This window comes from Fomitiporia mediterranea (genome assembly GCF_000271605.1).
Source record: "Fomitiporia mediterranea MF3/22 unplaced genomic scaffold FOMMEscaffold_5, whole genome shotgun sequence".
In the NCBI taxonomy this organism is placed as follows: Eukaryota; Fungi; Basidiomycota; class Agaricomycetes; order Hymenochaetales; family Hymenochaetaceae; genus Fomitiporia; species Fomitiporia mediterranea.
In genome coordinates, this window is record NW_006760390.1 from 1,862,055 (window position 1) to 1,886,791 (window position 24,737).

At 48.7% G+C, this 24,737-nt stretch overlaps 12 protein-coding genes across 12 annotated transcripts; 4 read left to right on the top strand and 8 right to left on the bottom strand.

Annotated features, from left to right (window-relative positions):
• Positions 1-72: 72 nt before the first annotated feature.
• Positions 73-3,022, bottom strand: FOMMEDRAFT_106444 (uncharacterized protein; the record flags this gene model as incomplete). Its single annotated transcript, XM_007265573.1, has 6 exons — positions 73-521; positions 576-659; positions 713-2,277; positions 2,332-2,721; positions 2,773-2,891; positions 2,958-3,022. The coding sequence occupies 6 exons, from the start codon at positions 3,020-3,022 to the stop codon at positions 288-290; spliced, it is 2,457 nt and encodes an 818-aa protein (XP_007265635.1). The 3' UTR covers positions 73-287.
• A 207-nt stretch (positions 3,023-3,229) lies between these two features.
• FOMMEDRAFT_167318 (Bromodomain-containing protein) lies at positions 3,230-6,215 on the bottom strand (the record flags this gene model as incomplete). Its single annotated transcript, XM_007265574.1, has 7 exons — positions 3,230-3,800; positions 3,851-4,176; positions 4,232-4,531; positions 4,580-4,907; positions 4,973-5,437; positions 5,499-5,845; positions 5,909-6,215. The coding sequence occupies 7 exons, from the start codon at positions 6,213-6,215 to the stop codon at positions 3,486-3,488; spliced, it is 2,388 nt and encodes a 795-aa protein (XP_007265636.1). The 3' UTR covers positions 3,230-3,485.
• Positions 6,216-6,424: 209 nt separating this feature from the next.
• FOMMEDRAFT_140115 (WD40 repeat-like protein) lies at positions 6,425-9,022 on the bottom strand. Its single transcript, XM_007265575.1, has 10 exons — positions 8,900-9,022; positions 8,425-8,835; positions 8,277-8,371; positions 8,174-8,224; positions 8,037-8,123; positions 7,693-7,982; positions 7,400-7,641; positions 6,992-7,345; positions 6,687-6,747; positions 6,425-6,557 (listed from the first exon to the last, which is right to left on the bottom strand). Exons 1-10 carry the CDS (start codon positions 9,002-9,004, stop codon positions 6,484-6,486), a joined length of 1,770 nt encoding a protein of 589 aa, XP_007265637.1. The 5' UTR covers positions 9,005-9,022; the 3' UTR covers positions 6,425-6,483.
• Positions 9,023-9,343: 321 nt separating this feature from the next.
• FOMMEDRAFT_140116 (uncharacterized protein) lies at positions 9,344-9,936 on the top strand. Its single transcript, XM_007265576.1, has 3 exons — positions 9,344-9,702; positions 9,748-9,828; positions 9,889-9,936. Exons 1-2 carry the CDS (start codon positions 9,380-9,382, stop codon positions 9,803-9,805), a joined length of 381 nt encoding a protein of 126 aa, XP_007265638.1. The 5' UTR covers positions 9,344-9,379; the 3' UTR covers positions 9,806-9,828; positions 9,889-9,936.
• A 135-nt stretch (positions 9,937-10,071) lies between these two features.
• FOMMEDRAFT_121504 (Frataxin) lies at positions 10,072-10,843 on the bottom strand. Its single transcript, XM_007265577.1, has 4 exons — positions 10,708-10,843; positions 10,534-10,651; positions 10,380-10,474; positions 10,072-10,324 (listed from the first exon to the last, which is right to left on the bottom strand). Exons 1-4 carry the CDS (start codon positions 10,737-10,739, stop codon positions 10,168-10,170), a joined length of 402 nt encoding a protein of 133 aa, XP_007265639.1. The 5' UTR covers positions 10,740-10,843; the 3' UTR covers positions 10,072-10,167.
• Positions 10,844-11,441: 598 nt separating this feature from the next.
• On the bottom strand, positions 11,442-12,313 carry FOMMEDRAFT_133385 (uncharacterized protein; the record flags this gene model as incomplete). The annotated part of the gene is made up of 4 exons (XM_007265578.1): positions 11,442-11,651; positions 11,738-11,964; positions 12,027-12,116; positions 12,184-12,313. 4 exons carry the CDS (start codon positions 12,311-12,313, stop codon positions 11,442-11,444), a joined length of 657 nt encoding a protein of 218 aa, XP_007265640.1.
• Positions 12,314-12,631: 318 nt separating this feature from the next.
• Positions 12,632-14,218, bottom strand: FOMMEDRAFT_167322 (uncharacterized protein). The gene is made up of 3 exons (XM_007265579.1): positions 13,171-14,218; positions 12,928-13,119; positions 12,632-12,856 (listed from the first exon to the last, which is right to left on the bottom strand). Exons 1-3 carry the CDS (start codon positions 13,389-13,391, stop codon positions 12,754-12,756), a joined length of 516 nt encoding a protein of 171 aa, XP_007265641.1. The 5' UTR covers positions 13,392-14,218; the 3' UTR covers positions 12,632-12,753.
• A 220-nt stretch (positions 14,219-14,438) lies between these two features.
• Positions 14,439-15,089, top strand: FOMMEDRAFT_106458 (endoplasmic reticulum protein; the record flags this gene model as incomplete). Its single annotated transcript, XM_007265580.1, has 3 exons — positions 14,439-14,636; positions 14,695-14,930; positions 14,994-15,089. The coding sequence occupies 3 exons, from the start codon at positions 14,439-14,441 to the stop codon at positions 15,055-15,057; spliced, it is 498 nt and encodes a 165-aa protein (XP_007265642.1). The 3' UTR covers positions 15,058-15,089.
• A 558-nt stretch (positions 15,090-15,647) lies between these two features.
• FOMMEDRAFT_33917 (uncharacterized protein) lies at positions 15,648-16,407 on the top strand (the record flags this gene model as incomplete). The annotated part of the gene is made up of 4 exons (XM_007265581.1): positions 15,648-15,768; positions 15,838-15,927; positions 15,991-16,217; positions 16,276-16,407. Coding segments are annotated over 4 exons (570 nt in total), but the record flags the coding sequence as incomplete, so codon positions are not given.
• Positions 16,408-16,789: 382 nt separating this feature from the next.
• On the bottom strand, positions 16,790-17,881 carry FOMMEDRAFT_133388 (syntaxin; the record flags this gene model as incomplete). Its single annotated transcript, XM_007265582.1, has 1 exon — positions 16,790-17,881. The coding sequence occupies one exon, from the start codon at positions 17,879-17,881 to the stop codon at positions 16,790-16,792; it is 1,092 nt and encodes a 363-aa protein (XP_007265644.1).
• Positions 17,882-20,239: 2,358 nt separating this feature from the next.
• On the top strand, positions 20,240-23,594 carry FOMMEDRAFT_106460 (MFS general substrate transporter; the record flags this gene model as incomplete). Its single annotated transcript, XM_007265583.1, has 13 exons — positions 20,240-21,004; positions 21,059-21,063; positions 21,186-21,224; positions 21,281-21,315; positions 21,388-21,624; positions 21,799-21,871; positions 21,921-21,949; positions 22,005-22,192; positions 22,253-22,368; positions 22,425-22,549; positions 22,637-22,789; positions 22,858-23,044; positions 23,106-23,594. The coding sequence occupies exons 1-13, from the start codon at positions 20,815-20,817 to the stop codon at positions 23,592-23,594; spliced, it is 1,866 nt and encodes a 621-aa protein (XP_007265645.1). The 5' UTR covers positions 20,240-20,814.
• Positions 23,595-23,769: 175 nt separating this feature from the next.
• Positions 23,770-24,657, bottom strand: FOMMEDRAFT_167326 (uncharacterized protein; the record flags this gene model as incomplete). The annotated part of the gene is made up of 5 exons (XM_007265584.1): positions 23,770-23,941; positions 23,999-24,073; positions 24,122-24,165; positions 24,236-24,537; positions 24,600-24,657. Coding segments are annotated over 5 exons (480 nt in total). The 3' UTR covers positions 23,770-23,940.
• Between the last annotated feature and the right edge of the window lie 80 nt (positions 24,658-24,737).

Genomic DNA, 24,737 nt, shown 5'->3' on the forward strand with positions numbered 1-24,737 from the left:
GTTGCTCTCGCTTATAATTACACGCAATTATAAAAAATTCTCATCTGCACTGCAAGTTCCAGAATAAATACTAAACAACGGACGTATCAACAGTCCGAAGCCAGCAAAATAATTTCTTTATGCATTTATGCACTGTACAAGAGTAGAGTCAACAAGATGGACACAATTAGGACTGCCGACAGCTTTAATAAGATATTGTATGTATGATCCTAGCAGCATGCGCAAGGGGGCTCTTTATAAAGATACATTTAAGCTCGCAACAAAAAAAAGCAATACGGCGGACTGGATCAAAACATGCCGCCCATGCCCATCCCGTCGTCATCCTCATTGCCCCAACCAACTTCTTCCAATGTAGGTTCTTCAGGTCGAGGTGAAGGCGGTCGATCCTCAGTTGTCGCTGCCGATTTTTTATCTTGTGTACCTTGTTGAGTACCCGTGACTGGTTTTGGACCTGTTGTTTCGGTGTGCCAGCTAAGTTTAACATTGCCAGCGGAGGGGATGTTGGGTCCTTTTGCTAGAGCCTGCAGAACCATGAGCACACAATAGTATATGATGATGACAAGGAGAATACTCACCTGTTCCGCAGCAGCTCGTGAATAGAAACGAGCAATAAGGGACTCATCGTCATGCACATCAAGTGATGCTAATTGTCCTCCAGTCTGTCAAACACAATCAGTTTATGACAAAAGAACTACCTGCACAGTGATCTTACCTCATACCAAGAACGTACTGCCTGCACGACTTCCGGATCCTGAGTTGCAACACCCTTCACGAGTAAAGCCTTCGGGCGGTTATCAAGTTTCATACTCCCACGTGGCGGTCCACCTCGCATGGCACCACGGAAACTTGGGAAACTTGCACGTCCTCGTCCCCTCCCGCGGAAACCCCCACGATACGAAGAATAGATTGGCTGAGACGAAGTATCGCTAAGGCCCAACGCACTTGCCTCAGCACGTAATTTCTCGAGCTTCTCCTGTAAACTTTCGCGGGTCTCCTCTCCTCCCACTGGTGAGTTTTCCTCGCCTGTTTTTGCGTGCGCTTCCAATTCCATGTCAAGCAGCTCCTTCGCTTTCCGCTCCTTATCTACGGGAACCTCCGATGTAGTCCTTGAACGTGGTGGTCGTGGTGGTTGTGCTGTTTTATCCTCCGAAGGGGTCTTCATCTCGGCAGCTAATTTTCGTAAACGCGCCATAATGTCTTTCTTTTCTTCTGCAGAAGCGCTACCAAGTTTGCCCATCAGCTCCTTTTGTTCTGCTATCTGTTTATCCAATAATTGTTGCTTTTCTTGTAAAGCTGTCAGCTTCGAGGACGCGGGTGTAGGTGCTTTGTTAGCAGGCGGTGCCGTGGGTTTAGGGACCTCGGCAGGTGCAACCGTAGCAGGAGCGTTCTCCTGTGCAGCCATGTTTGCAACTATCGACGCCGACGCCTCCAGTGCACGCGCACCAGCCGTACCTTGGCCTTCCATCGGACGATGCCAGAATATCTTGACGAATCTATTATTAAACACCGCCTCCTCCGCAGACCAAGCGGCGCGTGCCTCCTCATGTGAAGAGAAGCTCACTAAAGCCTTCTTCCCCGGTGCATCTACAGCGACATTGGTAACGGTACCATAACGTTTGAACCAATTGTTGACTTCCCCAAGCGACAGCTTGTCGTCTGGGATTTTCTCGACAACAATAGTCTTACTATTACGGCCTTGCTCGTTCCCGCCGAAGGCTTGATGCTCTCCAGTGAAGGTCCCTCCTCGACCCCCACGACCGCGTCGGTACCCTCTTTGTGGCCTTCCATTAGTTTGCGTCGGTCCTTGTGTTGCAGCAGCACCATTTGGCCCCGAATTGAAGGCTTGTAGTGAAGAAAGGGAGGTGGGATCTGGAGGTACGTTGGAATCTGCACTTGTCGAAGGAGCATTTGTATTTTGCGTTGGTGTAACGTCCATCGCGGTTGGTTCTTCTCTCGGTCCGGCTGGAGTGAGGTCCTGGACAACAGGCAGTTCACCATGTCCAGGGAACGCCTGACCATTATCATTTTCTCGATTTTGATGACCTCGAGGCATCGTCGGAATGGGGCGCTGATACGGAGCTCTAGGTCGCATATCCATGACCGAGTCATTCGGATCGTATGCCAGAGGTGGCACCGGTGCACCAGGGAAAGGCATCCCACCATACATATTCATGAAAGGCATGACTCCTCCATTTAATGGCATAGACATATTTGGTGAAAAAGCGCCTTCGTCATGACTGTACTTGCATCTGACTCCTCGCGAGCAATAGCCTTTCACTGATAAACGAAGTCAGTTAAAAATGACAAAAGAGAATGCAGGGCTCAACACACGGTGATAGTCACGACACACGCCCTTCGGAAGCATAACCTTCGGTCCTTGCGGTGGAAAACCATTCGGCATACCGCCATCCATTGGACCTCGTTGCCAGTCCTGCCCATGCCCATTCGCATCCGAGTGTCTAGCAAAATAAGCCTCATTGCTTAGTCGAGGGCCCTTCGGTGGACCACGCGTTTCACGGTCATCGCCGTCGTGACTCCTTTTTGTACCCCGGTCTGTAGGTGAGGTCGATGAAGGCGAAATCAGAGCATCGAGTGGTATAGGAATCCCAGCATCCCGAGCCTTTTCTGTCGAAGCGGGGAATGAACCAGGGCTAGTGGTGTACGGCACATACGACTTGGAGCGGAGCGCAGCAAAGAGTGTATCGACAAAACCAGATGCACCTAATAGTAAAGTCAGTAAATGAATACAACTTGAATACATGACAGACGGACCGTCTTCAAAGAACTCGTCTAGTTGTTTGATAACTTCCTGTCGTAGGTCATGTTCCGGAACATCATGCTTGAGAAGTGCAATGATGTAGGTAGCGAGAGCGTCAGGTTCGGCATCGCATCTAGGAGAGGATAAGTAAGTGAGCGCTATATTAGTTGGTTGGAGTAGTAAGGGGAACGATTCGTACATTGGCTCAAGGGTCTTGACGAGCCAAGCCTGAAGCGCCGGGCTGGTTGACGGGTCATAAAGCATGGTATCGAGAGAGGAGCAGGACAATGCGGATAGGGAGACAAGAGGGAAGGATGATGACGGACGAAGGAAAGGGCCGCTTTCTATGCTATTACTATGCAGGCAGACAGACAGACGAAGAGACGGTAAAGGCGCTGTTGCCACAAATGGACACATCACTCAGGTCATCATCACGTGCACTCCAGACATCATCAAAAGGAAATCGAATATTTTCATAAAGTACTAAAACTAATTTGCTACAGTGGTGACAGTAAATTGGCTTTCGACGTAGTATAAGCACACAGTTGCGGTTGCAAGACACAATAAAAGGCAAGACGTATACGAAAAATTGCGAATGAAAAGACGGCCTAAAAATGCGGCACGATGACAATCAATAAGGAAGAATGAGGCAGAAATCATTAATGATGCAATCGGCATCGCGGAGGGTAAGCGTCCGGGGAGAAAATCGAAAAATCAACACAGGCCTTCATTCGGAGTCGCTGCCCGAGCTGTCCGAAGAACTGTCATCGGAGGAATGCTCGCTGTCGTTCTCGTGTTTTACACCAGAACTGACAACTGCATTTTTGTCGAACATCTTCATCCTCTCCTCCAGCTGCCGAATCTTCTCGGCCTCGACGTCTTCATCCATACTTTTCCGCTTCAAACCGCCAGTCCCCGTCCCCGTCCCTGTTCGGGACCGCTTGCTATTGTTCGCCTTCAACGGCCGGATTACAAAATTGTACAGCTTAAGCAGTACTGGTGCAGGAAGTTGGTCAATGTCGAGCTCGATCTCTTCAGAACTCTGTAAAACTGATAAGCATTCATCAGAGTACGGGAAGCCAATGTACATACATCGCGAATTTCTGGAACACCTTCGTGAATGATATTAATCACTCGTTCCAACTTTTCGCCTTCAAGATTTTGAATGGTCTCGCTCAGATCCTTTTTCTGGTCAAAGGACAACACATCGTCGTCGGGGATTTGGGCCTTCTTTGAACTCTTCTTCTTGGGCACCGGCTTGGCTGGCCGATTGTTTGGCTTGGAAGTCGACGCGACGGGTGGTGAAGCGCGCTTCGGAGGCCGCTTCTCCTTCTTTACTTTCTTCTTCGCTTGATTCTTTAGTGCTGCCAAATTCCCTCTCATCGTCTCAATCCGAGCCTCCAGGTCGGCAATAGCACCTAAAGAGCGGATTTAAAAGACTGCAAGACATTGGACAAACAATCAGACACTCACGAATGCGATCGTCATCGCTGTCTTCGTCCTCATCCTCGTCTTCGTCTTCGCTTGGTACTTTCAGAGGCGGGAGATGGGACCATTTCTCTTCAAAGACACGCTGGATTTCAACCCCAGCATCATGTACGGCTGTGCCAACCGGATTGAACGCCATGCAGTTTCTAATCATGAGAGCGAAATCTTCTTTAAACTTGGCTGCATTCGGATATTCCCGGTTATCGAGCTTCTTCCTCATGGTGCCCAGATCCATCGGCCTTTTCACGATTTTGGGATAATGGGGAATCCCGAGTTTGACAGCATCTGCATTGTGTCAGAATTCTGACGCGGTTCATTTACTGAATCACTCACCAACCGGCTCATAGAACGGACTGGCAATGGTAAACAGTGACTTTTTGTGTAAATCCGTGAGGATCTTGCCGCAATATCTTAACTGTTCCTCTGTCCCGTCATCCGTCTTCGCTTTCCTCACTGACCGCATCTTCTTCGACGGCTCAGCATAAGGCAAATCCTTCGGAGGTGGAGGGTGTATTTCACGCTTTGGTCTAGCTGTCTCCGTGGTATCAGACCTGCGAATTGTAGGAAGAGAAGTGGAAGGTCGCCGAGCAGCAGGAGCCTTTTTCGCGGGGGGCGGTGGAGGAGGGGGAGTCGCAGCCTTCTTCGGTGCCTGAGGCTTCGGCTACGAATAAGACACCATTAGACTAGGGCTCAAGAAAAGGATGGGCCATACGTAAAAATCATTACCTCTTCTGCGGGTGGTGGTAATTGCTTGATCTGCTTGTCGAATATAGCTTCAACACGCTTCCCCATTTGAGTGACAACGTGTTCTGGCCCGTTGAAGGTGTAAGCATTCGAGAACATTAACCGCACGTCGGCAATGAACTCGTCCGCAGTAAGGTACCGAGGGTTCGCCGGATTACTATCAGGCTTCACAGGATTAGAAGCAACGAGTTTGCGATCAATGGTCGCAAAGTCCATGGGATGTTTTACAATACTCAGATAATGGGGGATGTTAAGGGCCACCGGATCAACGGGATTAAGAAAGGGTGTCGCGTCCTTAAGCTTCCGTAAATTGCGTACTGTCGACACACAAAATCTGTATTGTGCCTGACTCAGAGTCGCCTTCCGATCCTGTGAAGGTGACGGCGTGGCAGAGCGGTCTTCGGTAGCGGTAGAAAGAACAGTAGTCGGCGGGGGTGGAGCAGGAGACTTCAAATTCTGGCATGTCAGCACAAAAGTACATGGCACTACGTAGACGATATCTGCTTACATGAGCGAGAGACGCTTGATCGGCATCCGAAAGCTTCCTCGCTCGTTTTGCGGGCGGCGGTTGACTGGCATCGTCCAATACCGCATCGTGCGCGTCGGGCTGTCGCGACGACGGAGGAACGGGTGTATCTACATTCATATCATCCGCAGACGAAGGAGCAGCGTGGCCGTTGACACCATTCTTCTCCTCATGCTTCACACCATTCATACCACTACTCCCATTCGCCTCTGCAACGGGTGACTCGCCTGATAGTGCTGGAGTTGCTTGCTCAGCCATTCGAACATCCTCCAGTAGTTGCCCGGCTGGCGGAGGCGGAGTGCCCTTGGGTGGTGCTATAGGTATCGACGCTAGAAATGAAATGCAACCGCGTCAACCAAAGATGAAAAAAATGCAAGAGTATATAGGCTTACCAGGATCGGCAGGTGTGTCAAGCTGCGCCTGGACAGAGACATCGTCTGTCTTACCGAGCGACAACGTGAGGGGCTCATGGCGGGCATCAGACTCGCGTTGCGCGTAGTCGATATCTATTTTGACTGCAGGCGAGACAGCGTCGGTGGGAGGAGAAAGAACAACGGGAGAGTCGGGAGCACTGCTGAGCGCACCGTTGTCGATGTTATCCGAGGAAGGCTGTGCCCCGTTCGTGTTGGTGGAGATGCCCAGGGGTGGATGGATGCCGTTGACGCTGGTCGCAGCGTGGACGGCAAGGGCGTCGGACATGCTATATTCTGCTTATGTAATTTGTCACAGAGGAGGGGAATCTAAAAAGTGTGGGGGCTCGGGCAGCGGATTTGAGGGAAACGCATGCGCGCGTCGTCCGACCTAGGTTTTATGGGCCCAACGTATTGCAATTCAAGCGGAGTTTCAATTCTAGCTCTTTCAGATCACTCATGTAAGCTCTCCTCGGGCCACGTGATTCTTCCTTTCTCCCCGCTATTCCACAGTATATCCCTACCTATTAGCTACAGACAAACAGCAGCACAGTGCCCTATTGTTCCTTTTCTCCCTCCTCCTCTTCCTCGGCCTCTGCAAACACCGGCTTGGGCTGGTTTTGTCTCCAGGCTGCATTACAGAACACAGGCACGTGGTCCACCGCGACAAAATTTCGACACAGCCACAAGTTTCCAAAAGTAGACTCAGTCAACAACCACGCCAACTGGGGGAAACGGAAAAGCGCAGAACCGCACGCACCTGATGTCCATTGAGGATCCTTCTCCGCGACGTCTGCGTACTTCAGCAATGCCTCCCGGGGCTAAATGAAGTGTGCACCTTTGGTCAGCACTCATGCTCAAGAAATAGGGGAATCCGACGACAGTGCCATCGCCATCGGAAGGGAAACCGGCTGCGACCACGTCATCAAAAATATCATGCAGGTTACCGCACGCGGTGTCTCATGAAAAAGGCTGAAACGACCGCGCCAGAAAACGCGAAATTGAAAGTGTCTCCGCACAGCACAAACCCCATCAGAAAGCCATCAGAAGGATAAAGACGCTTACATCTTGATCGCGAGTAGTGTCCCTGAATAGGTTCTGGACGACATGTTGAGTCGCACTTGCGCCGACGCGTCCACCCTTCCCAGGTCCTGTGACGGGCAACTCTGGTCGCTTGCTCTTCCGAGGATCCAATCGCTCTTTTTCTCTCTTCCTCTTGACACTCCTCCCCTCCTCGCCATCGCGAAACATCGGCAGTGCGTGTGGAGTGATAATCTGTGGTTGCAGCTCTGCAGACGCCATGGACTCCACTGTCGGCCTTCTGACAGCTGATTTGTTGGCCAGTAGTTTTGCACCGTTCAGCGAATGTTCTGGCGAATAAAGGCAAGACACTTGGCCGTTTGCCTGCCCCACCAAAATCTGTAATTTCATAAATTATTCGTACATGAAATATGATGCGTAATGCGCCCAAACCTGGTTGATTTTGGGATGCCAAAGGACTTTGACTGGCGTGCTATCCATCTCCAGTTCTCTGACAGGCTCCAAAGATTCCTTCCGTAAAAATAATAATTTGCCTTTCCCTCCCTTGCTTGTAGCGCCCGACCCAGTGATGATATATTTCTCGTCCGGACTGAAGACAGCATTTGTAGTGGGATAAAGAGTGGTGATGTTGGTCTTCGTCGCCAACGGTTTGCGGAAGGAGCGGAGGTCCCACACTTTCAGATGTCTATCAGCAACGGTCGATAAGATAGCAGATGCCTGCTTACGCTTCACCGTATCATCCCCACCTCTGGTCATTACTGTTCTGCCATCCACCGAAAAGACAAAGGAACCGGTTTCTGTGCCTTTCGTATGTGCTCCCTCAATACTCATGTCTGGACGCACGAAATTCGAGTTCGTCTTCCACATATGAAGTGCACCATCAACGCAGGCGCCACCAATGTACTTGGCATCATGTGAATACGCGCATGCAGTGACCTTCGTCCGTGCGCCTCGCTCCTTCGACTTGACAACAATCACAGTCTTCTGCCTGCGCTTGTCGTCAGCATCCCATATTCTGTTGCAACCTGTTAGCTTATGACCTTCGCAACTTTGGAGTTGTTTTGCTCACCGAATTGTTGAGTCAGCTGAGCAAGTTATGAAAGTACTCGAGTCTTTCGGGTGCCAAGATGAACAGAGGACTTCTCCAACATGTCCTCTGAAACTATTATTAGTACATCGTATGTGGTGATAATAAATTAAACATACGCAGTATGCTTCATGTCCCGAATGTACACATCACCCTTAACATACGTCGCTCTAAAAACGCGGTGAGTTAATCCAGAGAATACGGAAGAAATGATCTACACACAATTCTTCGCCGTCTCGGCTGAATAATTTGGGCTGGATGGTACCCGAAATGACAAGAAACTTGGTGCCATCAGGTGAAAACTTCAAATCGTGGACCTGTGTTCTTCGTCAAGTCAGGCCAGGATAATCACGCTCAAATGAAAACATACATAGTACGTGCCTGCCGGTTCCCATGTCTTAAATGGCTTGGGTGTCGCTCCCATCCCACCAAAATCCCATAACTTACAGTCGTAGTCATGAGAACCCGAAACGAACCGTGCGCCTGACGGGTCAATGGCAAGAGCAGAAATGACCTTTGTATGATCTTTCATTGGCAGTTCGTGCGATATAGGAAAGTCGGCCTCGGCATCGAGTTCGTCTGGGTCATATTCAGGCTCAGCATCGTCAATGTCATCATTCACTGACGCTGGTGCTGGTAATGGACCTGGTTCCGGCGATTCAGATGAAGTCGTACTCCTGCCCGCGTCGGCTAGCACCTCTGAGCTAGTCGGTTGAACAGACACTTCATTGGATTCAGCGCTGCCATTCTTCTCCATGGATTCGGCCTTGGGAGAGGGGGCCTATAGAAAACAAAGGACGTCAATAATGAGAGTATTTCATGAAAGATTCGCAGTTGTTATTCACCCTTTTGTTTCTTGAGAACGAAGATGGGTCCACTGTTGGTTTCTTCTTTTGTGTCTTTCCGAAACCTGAAATACCCATAGCGGCGAAAACGTCCATATCCGCCATTGTGACTTGTGAATGCGCAACTGTTTAAAAGGGCAAATGAGGATTTGGGACTCTGGGAGAGTATCGAAGACGAGGACGCGAGTCACTTGATCACAGACTGAATCACGCGCATGACGAATACCCCGACGCGTCTACTCAAACGCAAGCGCAACCTCACCATCCACCACAAGCCTCTTTACCCACTACTTCATCTCTCTAGTTATCTCCCTTGTGATCCATCTCCTTTGCAACATGTTAAAGCGGCAGAGGACTTCAACGCCACCCCCTACGTCGGAGAGCGTGCCCGAACTGGCCAATGGAGACCTGAACACGTTCGGTCATACCACGAAACGCCGTCGGATCGCGTCACCTATTCTTGACGGGCGGGAGAGGGGCATGGAAATAGAAGTCGATAACGACGAACTCGACTATGAATCTAATACCGATGTGGCTGCTGCCACGGATGCCTTAAGCCGTGAACAGAAGCCAGGCCACTACACGCTTATCAACAAACTGCTTGGTAGTCTTCATGTAGAGCATCGGCTTCGACGTCGAGCTCCTTCCTCTGAATCATCGACATGTACCGCTGGATCGACGCCACCTGCGCCCCGGCATCTTCAAACGCCTCCTAAGGATGCGCATTTAGGGACTCCACAGCGACCGCAGGAGGCACGGTCGGCCAGCTCGGATGAGAATACGATCTATAAACGCTTTAATGAGTACGTTGCTCATTCTTAACTGACGGCTTGCGCTAATGGGAACAGAATTTTGGGTTCACTTGTACGCATGCGAAAGCAAGGTCGCAGCTCCGATCAAGCTTGAGCGCGCTCTCCCCTGTATCCGAGGTTCGTACTTATTGAACACTTCTTCGTTTATTTCTAATTCACTGTAGGAATTGTTCTTAGATGATCTTTACTCCATGCACTGAGTTGAAATCGGAATATTGATACCACCCCTGTATGCTGACTGTTCCTTTACTTACACCATGGCACCTTCTATATTCTTTAGTACTTCTACCCATTGAATCGTAATTTCTCATGAATTCATGCAAGCAATACTTTCGTTATTCTGTAGCATTATTCTAGAGCGGGGATCATTCGGCATTAGTAAAGCAAATTTTTAATCGCTAATATGCATAGATAGATAATGTTTTCGAACCAATGAACCATTCCCATAGTTTTTCGTCATACAACTTTGGAAGAAATTTCGTCTAGACCAAGCTTGACATCTCTACCGAAAGCTTTGCTCAACTCCTCATCCAGTAACTCTTCTATTGAGCGGCCGTCTCGCGAGTAGTACCATCCATCCTTGTCCGCAACATAATCATACCGTTTAGGCCCACTGGTTTCAATTTAATATGACACAGAAAATGCAAGGGCGGGATGGGATTGCGTACCTAAAAGGAGAGGACAACCAGATCTGCTTGTTCGGTGGCTGCTTGTTGATAACATACGTTCCCTTATCCGCCAGATTCAAAGTGAGAACGCCGCTCTATGCCCGGCATGAGTAGAAACATATATTGCGGAATGGAAGAAAACACGTGAACATACCGAATATTCGACTTCACAGGCTGCATCGCCAACTTCGTCAAGAAGCGTTTCTAATGACTCCAATAACGTGTCCATCGTTACATCTGATAGTTCATGATATCTCTGCATTGAGATATCACTTCACGGTGTCCTATCGCCGGTCAGCTTCTGACGGCAGGGAGTTAGAGGACTAACCTGTGTTTGACCATTGGAGGAGGCGTAGCCATCACTGGACGGCTCACATGCAAGAACCTCTGTGCGTCCGGGCGTCGCAAGACATGAGACCTATGTGAGCGGAAAGCATTTGTAGCACATAATCGGCAGAGTGACCTAGAGAGTCCTCTTCGTAGCATTGCAAAAGGATTTGAGAAAGCGGAAGACGCGACGAATAAGCTCAATTGCGAATCTCAGAGACCCCGAGTTAGGCACGTGATGAAGAGTGTCAGTCACATGAATCAGCATTTTATCTTATCTAATCAGGTTGACACTATAAATAGCACACAAAAAAACAGGCGCATGTTGACCACAATCTATTGCTTTGTTTTAATTAATTCTTGTAACGTCAGCTATAAGTAGTCGGTGCACTGGAAGTTATTTTCCTTGAAGACGTATTCATGTACATTTTCAGTCATCAGGAATTTCTTGATCTTCAGCTTGACGCCAATTTTGTTGGTCAAATCAGACATTATTGTCTGTTAGCAATCTGGGGTTTATTCAATCAGTCTTCCGCATGACTCATATTTCAGTCGAAAATTTATGTTGCATATGAATTCATTCTTTCATTATAATAAATACAAGACAAAGAACAGTCCAAACATACTCATGATCCATCTGCTTTCCCATTCTGCACGGACCAAATCATTTTGTCACAATATTCAGTACGCAGTTGGAAATATATACTCCCGCCATGGAAAATAAATCATGCAAGCTTAAAGAAGAGCCAGCAGCATGGCTGCGAAAAGACCGAGAAGCCCGCTTCCTTCGCCGGACAGCAAGAGGGCTGCATTGGTTGTTGTAGTTGGCTGAGCTCCTGTAGTCGACGTTGAATTCGATGCAGTAGTAGTGGAGTTTGAAACAAGGTTTGTGCAGTTCACCCCGGATGGCATGGTAGCATTTCTCGACAAAGTCAGGTCCGCACACTATTCGGAAGAAAAAACACAATAATTCGTATTAGTCAATTTCGACCATGCGACTTCAAGTTATCAAACATGAAGAATACACCGACCTGGAAAAGGTTGCCGTCTCCACCGTCGAACTGCACCTGGATAGTGACATTTGAGCCATCTTTGACGCCGGTAATATTGAGGTTTGCAATGTCAATCGCGATGCAAGCAGGCCCTTCACCAGTGGCTTTGAAGAACGGAACGGCAGAGGGAAGCTGCACTCCAGTCGACGAGGTGTTGAAATTGGAGAAACTAGTCGGATCTTGATCAATTGAGATAAGTATTTGGGCTAGGGCATTGTAATAGTCAGCGCTTCACCAAACAAGACACCGGGAATTCATGAAGGCTTACCGGACCAGCTCGGATGTTCGCTGTTAATGGTGACAAATCCCTGGTCGAGAGGAAAAGTCGTCCGATTGGAGACTGCATTCTGGTATCCATCTGTGTTATACATTAGGAAACGAAGAATACAACTTCTACCGGGGTAAGAGCGCGGCTCGCTACATACCACAGAAGTTGACCTCCTGGTTCTCGACAAAGACACCGCGAGGTTCAGGGAACTGCATTTGGAAATGCGCACTTACTGTCGAAGCGACAGCGAGAATGCCAGAGAAAATGAAAAAGTCTTTCGTGAGCATCATTGATGAGGAATTCCTTTAGCGTGGAAGAGAACAAGTGTCCAGCTACCAGAGGGAGGTCAACGGGAAGTCATTTTATACTGTAAGCAATTATTCTCACGAAATAATCCGGATAGGGATATCGAGTAAAACTTTTTCACTGTCCTCATTCCAATCAATCGTCGTTTCAACGTACCTTCAAGGTCTGCGATCCGACTTACTGATAGCATAGCCTACTGCTGCCAAAGCAACTCGTCGATACAGCTAAACTGCCCCGTAACTACAGCCCACTTCCCTAAACTTCACACATCTATCACACTATTATTTCCCCTTGGATGAGTGGAAGTGGAAAGCTCCTGGCAACATAACATTTGTCATTTACATAAAGACACTGTTGAAGATAGAAGGGACACTAGAAATCCGTGAACGCATAGCAAGTAGTTATGAGCAGCATCTAACAGCTAGTGACTATGAAGGCTAAGCTGAGCAGAAAGACGTCCAAACAACACTTCCCCGACCCCCAGTCCTATGATGATCGCAATGATATACGCAGCCTGGAAAGTCCTACAAATTGAACGATACCATAAGATCAATAAGAGCAGCAAGTGTGCGCGGTCCGCTTGATGTATACTTACATGACGGCCAACATGATCGCGAAGTGTATGAAGGACTGCAACGCGTGCATAGCGCCTCGGCTGACGTCTTGCGAGAGGACAAACGGCGGGATGACCCGCTTCTTCGTCACTGAAGGCAAGGACGGCTGGCTCAGGCCAGCATCATGACATTTCTCTGTCAAGAGTACGTGATGCTCTACTAGGGCCTTCGCTCTAATCAGAATGTTAGAAACACCCATTAATGATAACTAGGTAGCAAATAACCTTTGTTTCCAACGGTTTTCCATGACGGCACGCATCGCAACGACGACCCTCTCAAAAATAGCGAGGAAAAAGAGAAAGATAGCGGCACCAGCGATTGCGCCGTTCGAGCTAGGAGTTATGGATTTGAAGAAGAGGAAATCGCCGCCGGTGAAATGGAGGTACGGGGTCATCGTCATCATCAATTCTGTTGAGTTGCTTGAGGAGCCCATGTCCATATCCATTGTGGTTGCAATTACAGAGGTGGAAAAGGCGACGAGTTGGGTGAGGGATAATAAGAGTGAGGGGAGGTATCCAAGCCGAAGGAAGCGGGTAGTTGTGGTGGGAGAATGCTACTGTCACAATGACCAAAACAAGTCGCTAGGTTTAGCGGTCCATGGACCAGGCTGGGTCTGAGACCACGGTCCATTTGATTATATAATCCAAAGTTGAGCCCGCAACGATGAAGACGTGGCTTGAAAGTCCTTCCCGTCCCAGTTCCTTCAGTGTCAGTAAACAAAATTTCGTCACAAGAGAAAACATCATTTACTCGATGCATAGGATAAATAACTCTGATGTGGGAAGAGAAACCACCCACCAACAAACAGAAGTGGTATTTCTCTGGTGAGAACGGACAAGCTTACAATGCGGTAACTGTGCGCGGTTCAAGTGAAGCACGCAGCAGAAAAGCCAGATCTTCCAGTGTACCCAAACAGGTCGGTTGGGACATCCTAGACGACAGAATTTGAGAGTTGGCTTCCTGAGGCTCCGCTCACACCAACTCTCCTGACACATGACTAACAGCTCTCTTGCAACGTCCTTGCGTGTAATAGAAGTACAAGTAATATGCCATAGAACCTATCTTAGCAAGCAAGAAATGATGTATGCGGAAGAGACTATGCTGAGTGTGACGGAAAGACACCGACGATGGCCGAGCTTCGTGAGGACAACGCTCTCACTCGACCACCAGGAGAAACCGCAGAACGAGAGCGCCTATAAAGACAGATAGCAAACCGCGTGCGAGAACGACAAGACCGCGAGAGCAAAGGGTGAGTGGGAACCAGGGAATGAGACAGAGGACTGTTGGTGATGGTTGAGAGGAAGGACTCGGGGAGAGCGATGGTGGGTGAGCCATTTCCGCTAAAATGGCTCGTGCTTGAGGACCCCGGAAGTCCACCCCACAATTCGTGTGAGAAACTGAATTTCTATTTCAAGGTGCATGACTTATTAGTCATATTTTCTAACTGTCGAAACTGTAACGCATTACAGACCTAGGATTATATCTTTCCGTCATGTTCAGGATTGCAGTTGCGAGGACTCGTATTGCTGCAAGTGCAAGGCCCATCAGGGTCTTACCCAGAGCACCCAGAGCACCCGTGTCACTCGTGTCCGTTCGCTTCAACTCGAATGATCCGTCCAAACTCGGTTTCTGGGATGCGCCGAAGCTCTCGTACGAGCAAGTAAAGCCCAGAACTGAGCAACCTAGTCCTGTACGTATATGTTTCGTAACATGCCGCAATGATTCTGATTCGTCCGCCGGCTCGCTAGAATGCCTACCTCATCGACGTTCGAGAGCCTGATGAAGTTATCCTCGGCTCAATCCCATCTTCTGTCAATGTTCCTCTCACCGGTTTCGCTGAGTCTCTACACCTGAATCCTGTGGCTTTCAAGGAGAAGTTTGGTTTTGAGAAACCAAAGCGCAACCAAGAAATTGTGTTCTACTGTCGAAGTGGGAAAAGGAGTGCGACAGCTGCCGATATGGCAAAGAAACATGGTTACACCAAGTACGTCTGTGGTCATGCTTGTTTTCTTTCGAAAGCAATAACTGAATACATCGAATCGTACAGGGTGTTTAACTACGAAGGTTCATGGCTTGACTGGACCGCTCGAGAGCAGGGCAAGAGCAGCTAAATGTTATATTGTCTTTGTGACCACAACAATACATGTATATTGATGACAATGGCAGCACAACATTGTTACCTATCCTTAGACGAGGTCAATCCGTGTCCCGTCATGTCTCACACGAGCCGTCCTAGCGGCAATTGATTCAGATGAAATGCACATAACGTCACTGTTGTAACAAATCTCCGACTGTGCACCAGAGTTCCTCCTATTTGACGATAAGCTTAATTTCGGATTCATGTTCTAATGTCTCTACAGCTAGCTGTCACTCGAATATTGGGGTCCCTCAGTCGTCTAAGGTGGTCCATCGCCAAGCCGTCTCGCTGGTCCATCAAGCACGCCATCAGTCACGGACAGCAGGCCAAGTTTCTTGAACCTGCATGCCAAGCGGTTTTATCGATTGGGCCAAGACGTTCCAAGTCCCCTCGCAAATACGAACCAAACTCTGGTGAAAAAATTTTACTGCTTCGCCATAAACTTGCATGTGCCTACCCAGAAAGGTTTGCTTTCAATGGACCTTAAAAGCTGGTAATTTCCACTGTGGTTTGAGCGGAGGTCCTTCTTGATCTATCCTCTCGAACTCCTCCCTTCTTACTGCTATGGCATTCAAGACGCTCCTCTCGCTTGTCTCCCTGGTGACATTTGCCAGTGCGCACTTTTCGATATCTTACCCAGAGCCGCGAGGTGTTTTCGTTAGTGCCGATGAAGTGAAGTTTTGTGGTAAGCATTTTACCTACTTCACAAGTCACTTACAGATGGACACAACTAGCTCATTGGCTCGAATTGTAGACGGATATACCAATGCTGCAAACAACCGCAGCGACTTCCCACTTTCAAATGGCTTCATAAAGTTGGATAACCATCATTCTGAGTGGACAGGTAACTAACTGCATGTATAAAATCCATGCCTTGGACAATCATTAACTTTTATCGCCTGAATAGCGTCCGTGCTCATTTCCATCGACCAAAATCCTACAGACTTTGCAGCGTTCAACACCTCTTCAAGTGGAGTACAGTTGCCACTCGCCGTTAACTTTTTCTCGTCTCGTGGTGCTGGCGAAATCTGCATCCCCGTCGATGTCGCTTCACTCAGTATTCCCGGCGTTAGTGACGGTTCGAACGTTACTCTTCAAGCTATGTTCGCAGGTGCCGATGGAAATCTCTTCCAAGTAAATGTTTTGACCTTGTCTTTGGAATTGTTTTAACTCTACAATGACTTGATTTTAGTGTGTCGACGTTACGCTGCGAGCAAACGCGAGTATTCCCTCGGATGTCACTTGTACTCGTACGGTGAATGGTACGGTGGACACAGCACCATCATCTACGTCAACGTCAGCTACGTCCACAGACACGAGCGGTGCACAGCAGTTGGTTCCAGGTGTAACTGGATTATTGGGTTTCATAGCAGCCTTGTTATTTGTTTGATCTTTAAAAGATGACATCGCATTCGTTTATTCTCATGTCCGAACTATTTACTTAGGTTTGGTGATGATTAGCTACTATCATCATGTGTCTGTCGTGTTCGTGAGTCGCTTTAGTGACAAGTCAAATTAAAGCAGTAAACTAGGTATGCATATAATACATTGCGACTAGCAAGAAAACAAGGGGAATGAATCAAGCGTATGAGTAACATCAACAAAATCTAAGTCATCCACAGGTGCACCGATCAGACTCCTAACCCCAAGCAAGGTCCCAACCGGATACAGTCATGTTCTGCGCGAAAAGTCGGTATTCGCGAAATTCAACTGTTATCGACTCGATCCAATTTCTTCCTCGTGTCCTTGAGTTTACCGCCTACGCGATCCACTTCGCCTGTTAAGTCGTCCAGCATCTCATTCTGCTCTGATATTTCTTGGTTAATCGCAAGACCGAGCTGATGCTGACGAGCAAGAATCGTCGTCAACTGTGACAATTGCGAGTCTTGTTCTTCCATCTTCGTCTGCTGTAGTTGGAGAACGCCATGATCGTCGAGCGGCCGAGTCTGTTCTGTCTCCTGCGGCGGCTCAGTTGCTCCAAATACTCGGGCAAACGGTCTGTTCGTAGAGGCTTGCGCCGGACCTAGCAAGTCCGAGCGATCGGCCTCCGACGCCGGGTTCTGATTCGCAGGTACACTGGAAGCAAATGCTCGCGAACCGCTTCGAGAAGCAATCATCATCGTACTAAGTTTCTCGCAGTCATCCTGCAAACGAGCAGCCAATGGTGTGCGCCGCTGAATTTCGCCTTCGCTCAAGCCCGCAGCAGCAAGGGCCTCGAGCCCTCTCGTAAGGTTTCCGAGTCTGTTTAGGACACCCGCGAGCTTCTTCTTCGCTTGGACGTTTACTGAGTGGGCTGTCACGACGTCTCCGCGGTCGGCGAGCGCGTCACGTTTGTTGACGTCGGTCCGGATGTCTTGTACGCGGCTCTTAAGGTCCATGTATTCGTCTATCCATGAAGACGACGTGAATTCGGAAGGGGCGCCGCCTTCGACACCGTCCTTCTTGGTCGTAGGGATGCCTAGAAACTCCTTAAATATAAACGTTTCTCGCCAGCGCTCATCCTTTGAGCTGACGATGGCTCTGAGGTAGGCTTCCAGGCCCTCTATTCGTTCTTGTAGAATCTGGGGACTGTCCTTTGACCGGAATATAGAGAAAGTATGTTTGGGAGGCAAGGGATGCGGAGGAGGATCCCCGACTGATCTCGAGAGTTCCGTGTGCAGATCATCGAATTCAGAGTAACGCCTCCACATTAACCAGGAGCGAACAGAGGCTTGCACTTCTATCTTGTATACGACATGGGTCTTTGGAGATGAGCGTTCTTCGTGGCCGAGGATGCGCACGGAATGGATGGCGGCCATGTCTGTCGCCGCCAACACTGGCTCGGAAGCAGTGAGTTTGAAGATGACGCGCGCGAACAACGATGCTGCTCACTGCTCAGCCCGAGAGGTACGCGTGGCAGTGCTTAGACCGAAATAATCATCACGAGCTCACTTCAGGTTGGTGCTCATCTATTGCTAGCGAGCTTCCGTCGCTCTCACCAACCTGCTTCTCGCCGTGAACATCTCACTCGCCGCAGGTGTCGTGTACAGCGGCGCTCTCGAGGCGCTGTGAACTGAGGCTGTCCGTCGACTTGCTTCCGAATTGTATCAACACCCATCCCGTCTAGCTCTGTCTGCCACCGTTGACTTGCCCTCGACCCCTAAAAATGTCTTACACAACGCTGTATAAAGCTGCTTTCAAGCTGCTCGGCCTCGGTATACTCTGTACTGTATGCCGCGGCCAGTCATTGTCTATTATCAGTAACAATCCAATGTCAAGTCCTGATACTTCGACCCATTTCACACCCAATGGCCCGTCCTCTTCATTTGATTCGTTAGGGACTGGCACGTCAACATCGCATACTACAACAATTATTGGATTGTATGTAGCCATTTCTTCTTTTCATAATGCTAAGCTTACAATTGATTTTGTTCATCCATAAACTCGGCCGATCATATAATTTGCCCTGTTAACCCTTTTTGCCTTTCAGGTCTGAGCCGACGTTTGCTCCAACGATTACAACTTGCTTTATTCCCCCCACAGGCACTGTACCAACTACGCAGGTATTAAAGTGCGTATCTGCTCTAAAGCCTGCAATCCTTGCCAATATGCGGAGCTAAACGATTATCTGAATTAGTCCAAGTGAATCGATTCAACCTGCTGGTGCAGAATGCCTCGAGATTATCCGCGCATCTGGTCACATAATCGAAGTGGGGCTGTGAGTAGATATTCTCTCAGATTTAATCTTGCGGAATTAAGCCTATGACCGGCATTTTTCTATGATAGGTTCACTGTTGCCGCAGACGGTCAGACTCTCCCTGTTAGCGCCGTCGCACCGGTACCTGCGCAGACTTCCTCGTCCTCGTCCTCTTCCTCATCCTCTGGCTCCGGCATTGGTACTGGTGCGATAGTAGGTGCGGTTATAGGATCCGTTTTTGGAGCACTTCTTATCGTGGCCGTAAGCAATTGTTCCGCGTGCTACCGAAAAGTAATTTTAGCTCACTATATGTCATTGAACAGACGATCTTCTGGATGCGCAAGCAGCGTCGGTCAAGTAAACCTGTTGGTACTTGGCTCAACCGTCCAGCAGGTTGGGTTCGAGACGAGAAACAATCGGCCAACATCATAGGTATTGATCGACCATCAAAGAATTATACACACGTACTCATTGTACTTTCCAGAAATGAGCCGCCGGAATGCTGTCTAATCCAAGATTCGAATCCAAAAGGAGGAATCGCCTGTCCACGCAGGACTGTCCGATGTGATCCTACATTGTACAATTTCTCTTTCACTCTCACGATCCCGTATCATCTTCATTCGTAAGTTATTTTGGATTTGTCGTGTACTTCTACGCTTCGTTTGCTGTTAGAGGATGGTTTGTAAGCTTAAGTGTTTGTTGTACTGCTCAGTCCTGTTGTTACCATAGTTTGTTGAAATATCATTTTGGGTTGAACCCTGTCCGCTACCGTTGTGGTATTTGATAAGGATCTTTCTAAGTCTGGTCCGCAGCAGTACTCGTGCTTCAAAGACCGTTTGACGAGTCTCCCACATGTACAAAGTTTTTCCGGTGAAGACTCTGGATTGGCTTTGGGCTCTACCTGGACGTCATTCTGCCGCTAGTCTCTTCCATTCTCAGACTGAAGGCAATTGCTTCATCTCCTAATTCAAGATGATTGCCAGAACTTCTGCGACGCGTCGGGTCATTCCTGGGCTTCTGTGGGAGCGCTGTATGCCACGCTGTGGGCCTCGTTGAGCTTCACGGCTTATTCATAGCAGCAGGCGACTGGTACGTGCCGATACACCACACTGTTTTATGTATTGATACTTGGGGGAGAATGATGCCCGTGATCAAAGGACAATTTAACTTTCTCGGCAGGCTGCCAAATGCATGGTCTGGATGTTCTGTGCCGAGATAATCGATCCCGCGGGAATGCAAAGGGATAATATTTAGCATATGTCGCGTACGACAAACACTGTTAGCTTCCGTTGAGATGGAGCTAGTGGCCGATTGAAACTCTATTCACGAAGACTCGGGCTCGCCGAGCTTGATTCCGCGAATCCGGCGAGGAAAGCATGCCGGCATCTGATGTGTGTTTTTTTGACATTACGCTAAATGCGATTAGAGCGCATCTTCCTCGTGCTTCGGATGCGACGATGCCGAGAGTGGTACTGTGCAGGTTGCTTGAATGCCTGCGTCTAGATTTTAAAGCTCTAGGAAGACGCTGCTATGCATTGTGCGTCTGCAACTCAGCTGTTGCCAACAGCCCGATATGACGCCAAAGAACAGGAGTAGAAGCTCGACAGAAGCGGAAATTCGACGAGATTGGACATGAGCCAATCCAGAGGTAGAGATCGCCTTAGCAATACGGCAGAAGAATTTGCGTTGGTGATACTGGGTCAAGTATGTTGATGGACTTGTTGATCATGATACAGACGCCCCAAACGGCATCTCGGTGCGTCGCTATAATAATAGAATCGGCATGACCCATGCCGGTGCACAGCGGGGACAGTAGTGGCAGGCGGAAGACGATGTATAAACGAAATGCTTATAGTGCAGAATGTTTCGCCCGACTTCGAATTCTCGTCTTCGTCCCATACCTACTTTACTTGGGTTCGGTCCAGTCTTCCCCCCACCCTCTTCCCCTCGACGAGACGCATGCCTGCTGCAGCTCCAGCGTCCTCCTCGGCCTCGTCTTGCTATCCGTAGTTTCCAGTATCCAGTTTACTTTCTTCTACAGCTATTCAGACAACCATGCAGAAGCCCAATAATAACGAGATTCGAGAAATAGCAGTCACTGCCTCCGGATCCGTTCCATCCACTTCAGCGCCAAAGGTAAAGCCGGGCGCAGCGTGGAAAGCAAACGAACAGCATGTGCTGCCAGAAAACCGTTTAATGATTGTGTTTCCTGGATTAATGTTATGCGTCTTCCTTGCTGCTCTTGGTGGGTGTTGTTAAAGTGTGTTTTATACCGATCACATTGTTGACAGTCTGATAGATCAGGTGACTTACTCAAACCGTCCTGCACCATCTGAGTTAAGCTAATAAATACTATTACTTTCACACATTTGCTCTCTAAATCCCGCTTTCTCTCCCTTTCCTCACCTCTTCATTATGCGTATTAGACGATTGTAGCCACCGCACTCCCGACAATCGTCTCCCAGGTTATTAGCTAAATTTTGGCTCTAAGCACTAAGCTCTTGCTGATTTCTTCTGCTAGCTACATGGAGGGAAGAGCTACAGCTGGGTTGGCTCGTAAGCTTATCTCAAATAAATTCTTCTCAATGAATACGTACATTTACTCACGCACGATTTCTCGCCCTTCAGGGCATATCTTCTTGGTGCAGCTACTCTCTGCCCTCTGTATGGCAAGCTTGCAGATGTTTTTGGCAGGAAGCCAGTCCTGTTTGGAGTCATCGCCATCTTTCTGGTCTCGTCCGCCTTATGTGGCGCCGCGCAGAGCATGACATGGCTTATAGTCTGCCGAGCGATCCAGGGAATCGGCGGTGGTGGCATCTTACAACTGGTTCAAATTACCGTCTCTGATATAGTCAGTCTGGAAGAGTAAGTATATCCCCGTTTAGCCCATACTACCCTCTTCCTTTACGCCCAAGCTGTGGTCGTTTTATCTTCCGTGGGCATTTCCTTTCCCGAAGCAGTCGGCGAAAAGCTTTCCCCTTCATTTACGGCCTTAATATCGAAGTACTTCTGTCTCTGATCTCACATATTCTTCCTTAGGCGAGGGAAATATGGGGGATTCATAGGCTCGACCTGGGGAATTGCCAGTGTAGTCGGGCCGCTCGTGGGAGGGGTATGGGAAATTTCCCCCTTAATTAAATAGATGTATTGACGCGTCTTAGGCATTCACGGATCATGTCACTTGGAGATGGTAAGTTTAGCGTTTATTCCGAGGCGCGTAGCCCCCTGAGATGATTTTCTTGTAGGTGTTTCTTTGTAAATCTCCCCACAGGTGGAATTGCCGCAGTCATCCTTTTCTTTTTCCTTAATCTTAACCCTCACCATGGCCGGCCGCTCAAGGAACATCTCGCTGAGCTTGACTTCCTTGGTCTCATCCTTATCGTTGGTGGGGTTGTTTGCCTACTCCTCGGTTTTGATTTCAGCGAGACGGGCTGTAAGAGCAAATCTTCCTTCTTGTAACAATCTAGATATTTGCTGACAAACCTACTTGTAGGGTCGGCCCCCCAGACTATCGCTTTGATAGCGAGTGGTGCGGCTTTACTCGTTGCTGGAGGGGTGAACGAGGCGTTCACCAAACGCTCTGCAATCGTACCGCCGCGGCTATTCAGGGTACGTAAACTGTGCATCTGCTTCCAGGCAAAGATGGCACATATGCACCATTCCAGACTCGTACAACGACCATTATTCTCGTGACATGCTTCTTCCATGCTTTCGGGTTTTTCGCCACAACGTACTACCTCCCACTCTTCTTCCAAGTCTTGGGTTCAAGTGCAACTGGTGCCGGCATACGGTAAGACGTTTGATAAAGAGATTCCCGCTCTGCTATGCCTCCCCCCCTTCTTACGTGGATTTACTGACTTGCCACACTAATTGACAGGATGATTCCTTACTCGCTTGGATCTTCCGCGATATCAGCAACTTCTGGGCAGTTCATTGCACACTTGGGTTATCGGCCCATCATCTGGACTGGTTACACAATTATGACGCTTGGATACGGGTTGATGATCATGCTGGATGACAAGTCCAATGGGTATGGCCTAGCCTTGCAATCGGCACGAACTCAACGGACCGCTGATCTATTTTCGCTTCTCAAAACAGTGCTGAACGGGCACTCTATCCCCTGATTGCCGCCGTCGGCACTGGATGCCAGTTCCAGATACCACTAATCGCTTTGCAAGCTGCGATGCCGTTGAAAGATATGGCGACGAGTACGGCAACGTTTGTCTTCGTACGGCAGCTCGGCGGCACCATTGGCGTAACTATCGGCCAGGCAATATGGTCATCGGTTGGTGCCGATATTCACCCTTCAAATAAGAATAATCCATCGAATTATGTCTCTCCCACAGGAACTCCTTAAAAAGGCCAGAGCCTTAAAAGGCGTATCCATCGATACTTCACCAGGAGCATTGATCCAGAGCGTCCGGTCTTTACGGAGCTTATATCCAGACGCAACGCAACGTCGGATAGTTATCCACGCCTATACGGACTCTATCAGGGTAATATGGCTCACCGTAACACCGATGGCTGGCATCTGTCTGCTCCTCTCGCTCTTCATGCGCAAGTATACGCTGAAACGCACGACAATTCGCGGAGGAAAGGGCCGCGCAGATAACAAGTCAGAAGCTGATCCAAATGAGTTTGACGACGTTGAGGCTGGGTTTGATGGGAGGGACGATCCAGGGGATGAGGTCGACGAAAAGAAGGCGGCCCGCGAAAGGGGGGTTATTGAGGCACGCGAACCTGACGACGGTGCTGCCGAGGTCCGAAAGATTGAGCGAGAAACTTCACCTACGAACACTGTAGTTGATTCGCACGAACATTTTCAAAGAGTTTGATGATACTGATGAAATCGCTGTCTTCCACTTTCTCTCTACAATTTTCTCTACCATAGATGACTGTCTTGCCTAGCCTGTCTGATTTGTAGCCATACAAGGCTCCTGCTTGTATTAGAAATGAATCTCACCAATTTCATACTTGTCTAAATGAATTTCTAGCTCCTTGACTCTTTACGTTTACGCGGGCTTTGGCTAGATGCTGTCAAACCATGAGTTCGCGGTAAGCAGGTCCGGAGGAACATATTGGATCAGCACAGCAGTACGGAGCAAACAACCATGTGTAAAAAGCACGACAACAACAAAGAAAATAAATTAAAGAACGGTCATGACAGACGTCAGTATAGTCCCTAGACAGACGCTTATTAGCTGCAGCAACTCAATGAGAGTGACTGTAAGAGACGAACTAAGTATGTTCCCCCGAACGTTTTTGCTTGCTCTCAAGCTTTACAGTCAGCCGGTCCATAAGTTCACGATGTGATCTGTGCAACAACGTGAGTTTTACGACCATGACAACAACTGTCTCTTACTTTCTGATATTTCCAACAATGAACGGCATTAGGAAGAACGGAGCCTGTGAAATTCAGCCAGGGTAAGCAGTTGCAGTGAAACGGAAGACTTCTACAGAAATCCTGCTGACTAACCTCGACATGACTCTCTTCAACAACCTCAGTCGTATCCGGTTGTTCATCGCGTCTCTTCGACGTCCAGTGATTCGTCGACGTCATCCCGCCACTAGCTTTTACATGGAACGTCGTCCTGTTCTCCCCAAACTCCACTCTCGCCGTATACGTCGTCTTCGTCGTGAAGAACGGCATTTTGATCGTATCTGTGATGACGTATGTACTTGGATCTTCTGGCTTGACTTCATAATAGGCGACAAGAGGGTTGAGAGTTATAACGGTCGGTGGGTCCTTCAGGACGTTCAGGACTTCCTCTTGCGGAACTTTTAAAAAGTTAGGTATTTTAGCTATTTTTGTCCTAACCGATGAGCAATGTATTTCTGACCTTTGATGACGCCTCTCGTAATGACAATTCGCTTGAGGAAAAGAGGCCAAGGACCCATGCTGGTCCGATGGACAAAGTGAAGTAACGTCGATCACATGTACGGTAACATGACATACTAACTAATATTGGACCCACATT

Bases quoted from the DNA above. Each gene is read 5' to 3' on its own strand.
- FOMMEDRAFT_140115 (XM_007265575.1), bottom strand. From the start codon at position 9,004: ATGGCGGATATGGACGTTTTCGCCGCTATGGGTATTTCAGGTTTCGGA. The intron at 8,836-8,899 runs GTGAATAACAAC...TGTTTTCTATAG, and splicing joins CGTTCTCAAGAAACAAAAGG to GCCCCCTCTCCCAAGGCCGA. The intron at 7,642-7,692 runs GTAAGCAGGCAT...GACATCTGAAAG, and splicing joins TGGGGATGATACGGTGAAGC to TGTGGGACCTCCGCTCCTTC.
- FOMMEDRAFT_121504 (XM_007265577.1), bottom strand. From the start codon at position 10,739: ATGGCTACGCCTCCTCCAATGGTCAAACACAG. The intron at 10,652-10,707 runs GTTAGTCCTCTA...GACACCGTGAAG, and splicing joins CCTCCAATGGTCAAACACAG to TGATATCTCAATGCAGAGAT. The intron at 10,475-10,533 runs GTATGTTCACGT...TGCCGGGCATAG, and splicing joins CCTGTGAAGTCGAATATTCG to AGCGGCGTTCTCACTTTGAA.
- FOMMEDRAFT_167322 (XM_007265579.1), bottom strand. From the start codon at position 13,391: ATGGATATGGACATGGGCTCCTCAAGCAACTCAACAGAATTGATGATG. The intron at 13,120-13,170 runs GTTATTTGCTAC...CATTCTGATTAG, and splicing joins GAAAACCGTTGGAAACAAAG to AGCGAAGGCCCTAGTAGAGC. The intron at 12,857-12,927 runs GTAAGTATACAT...TTCAATTTGTAG, and splicing joins GCGATCATGTTGGCCGTCAT to GACTTTCCAGGCTGCGTATA.
- FOMMEDRAFT_140116 (XM_007265576.1), top strand. From the start codon at position 9,380: ATGGAAATAGAAGTCGATAACGACGAACTCGACTATGAATCTAATACC. The intron at 9,703-9,747 runs GTACGTTGCTCA...TAATGGGAACAG, and splicing joins ATCTATAAACGCTTTAATGA to AATTTTGGGTTCACTTGTAC.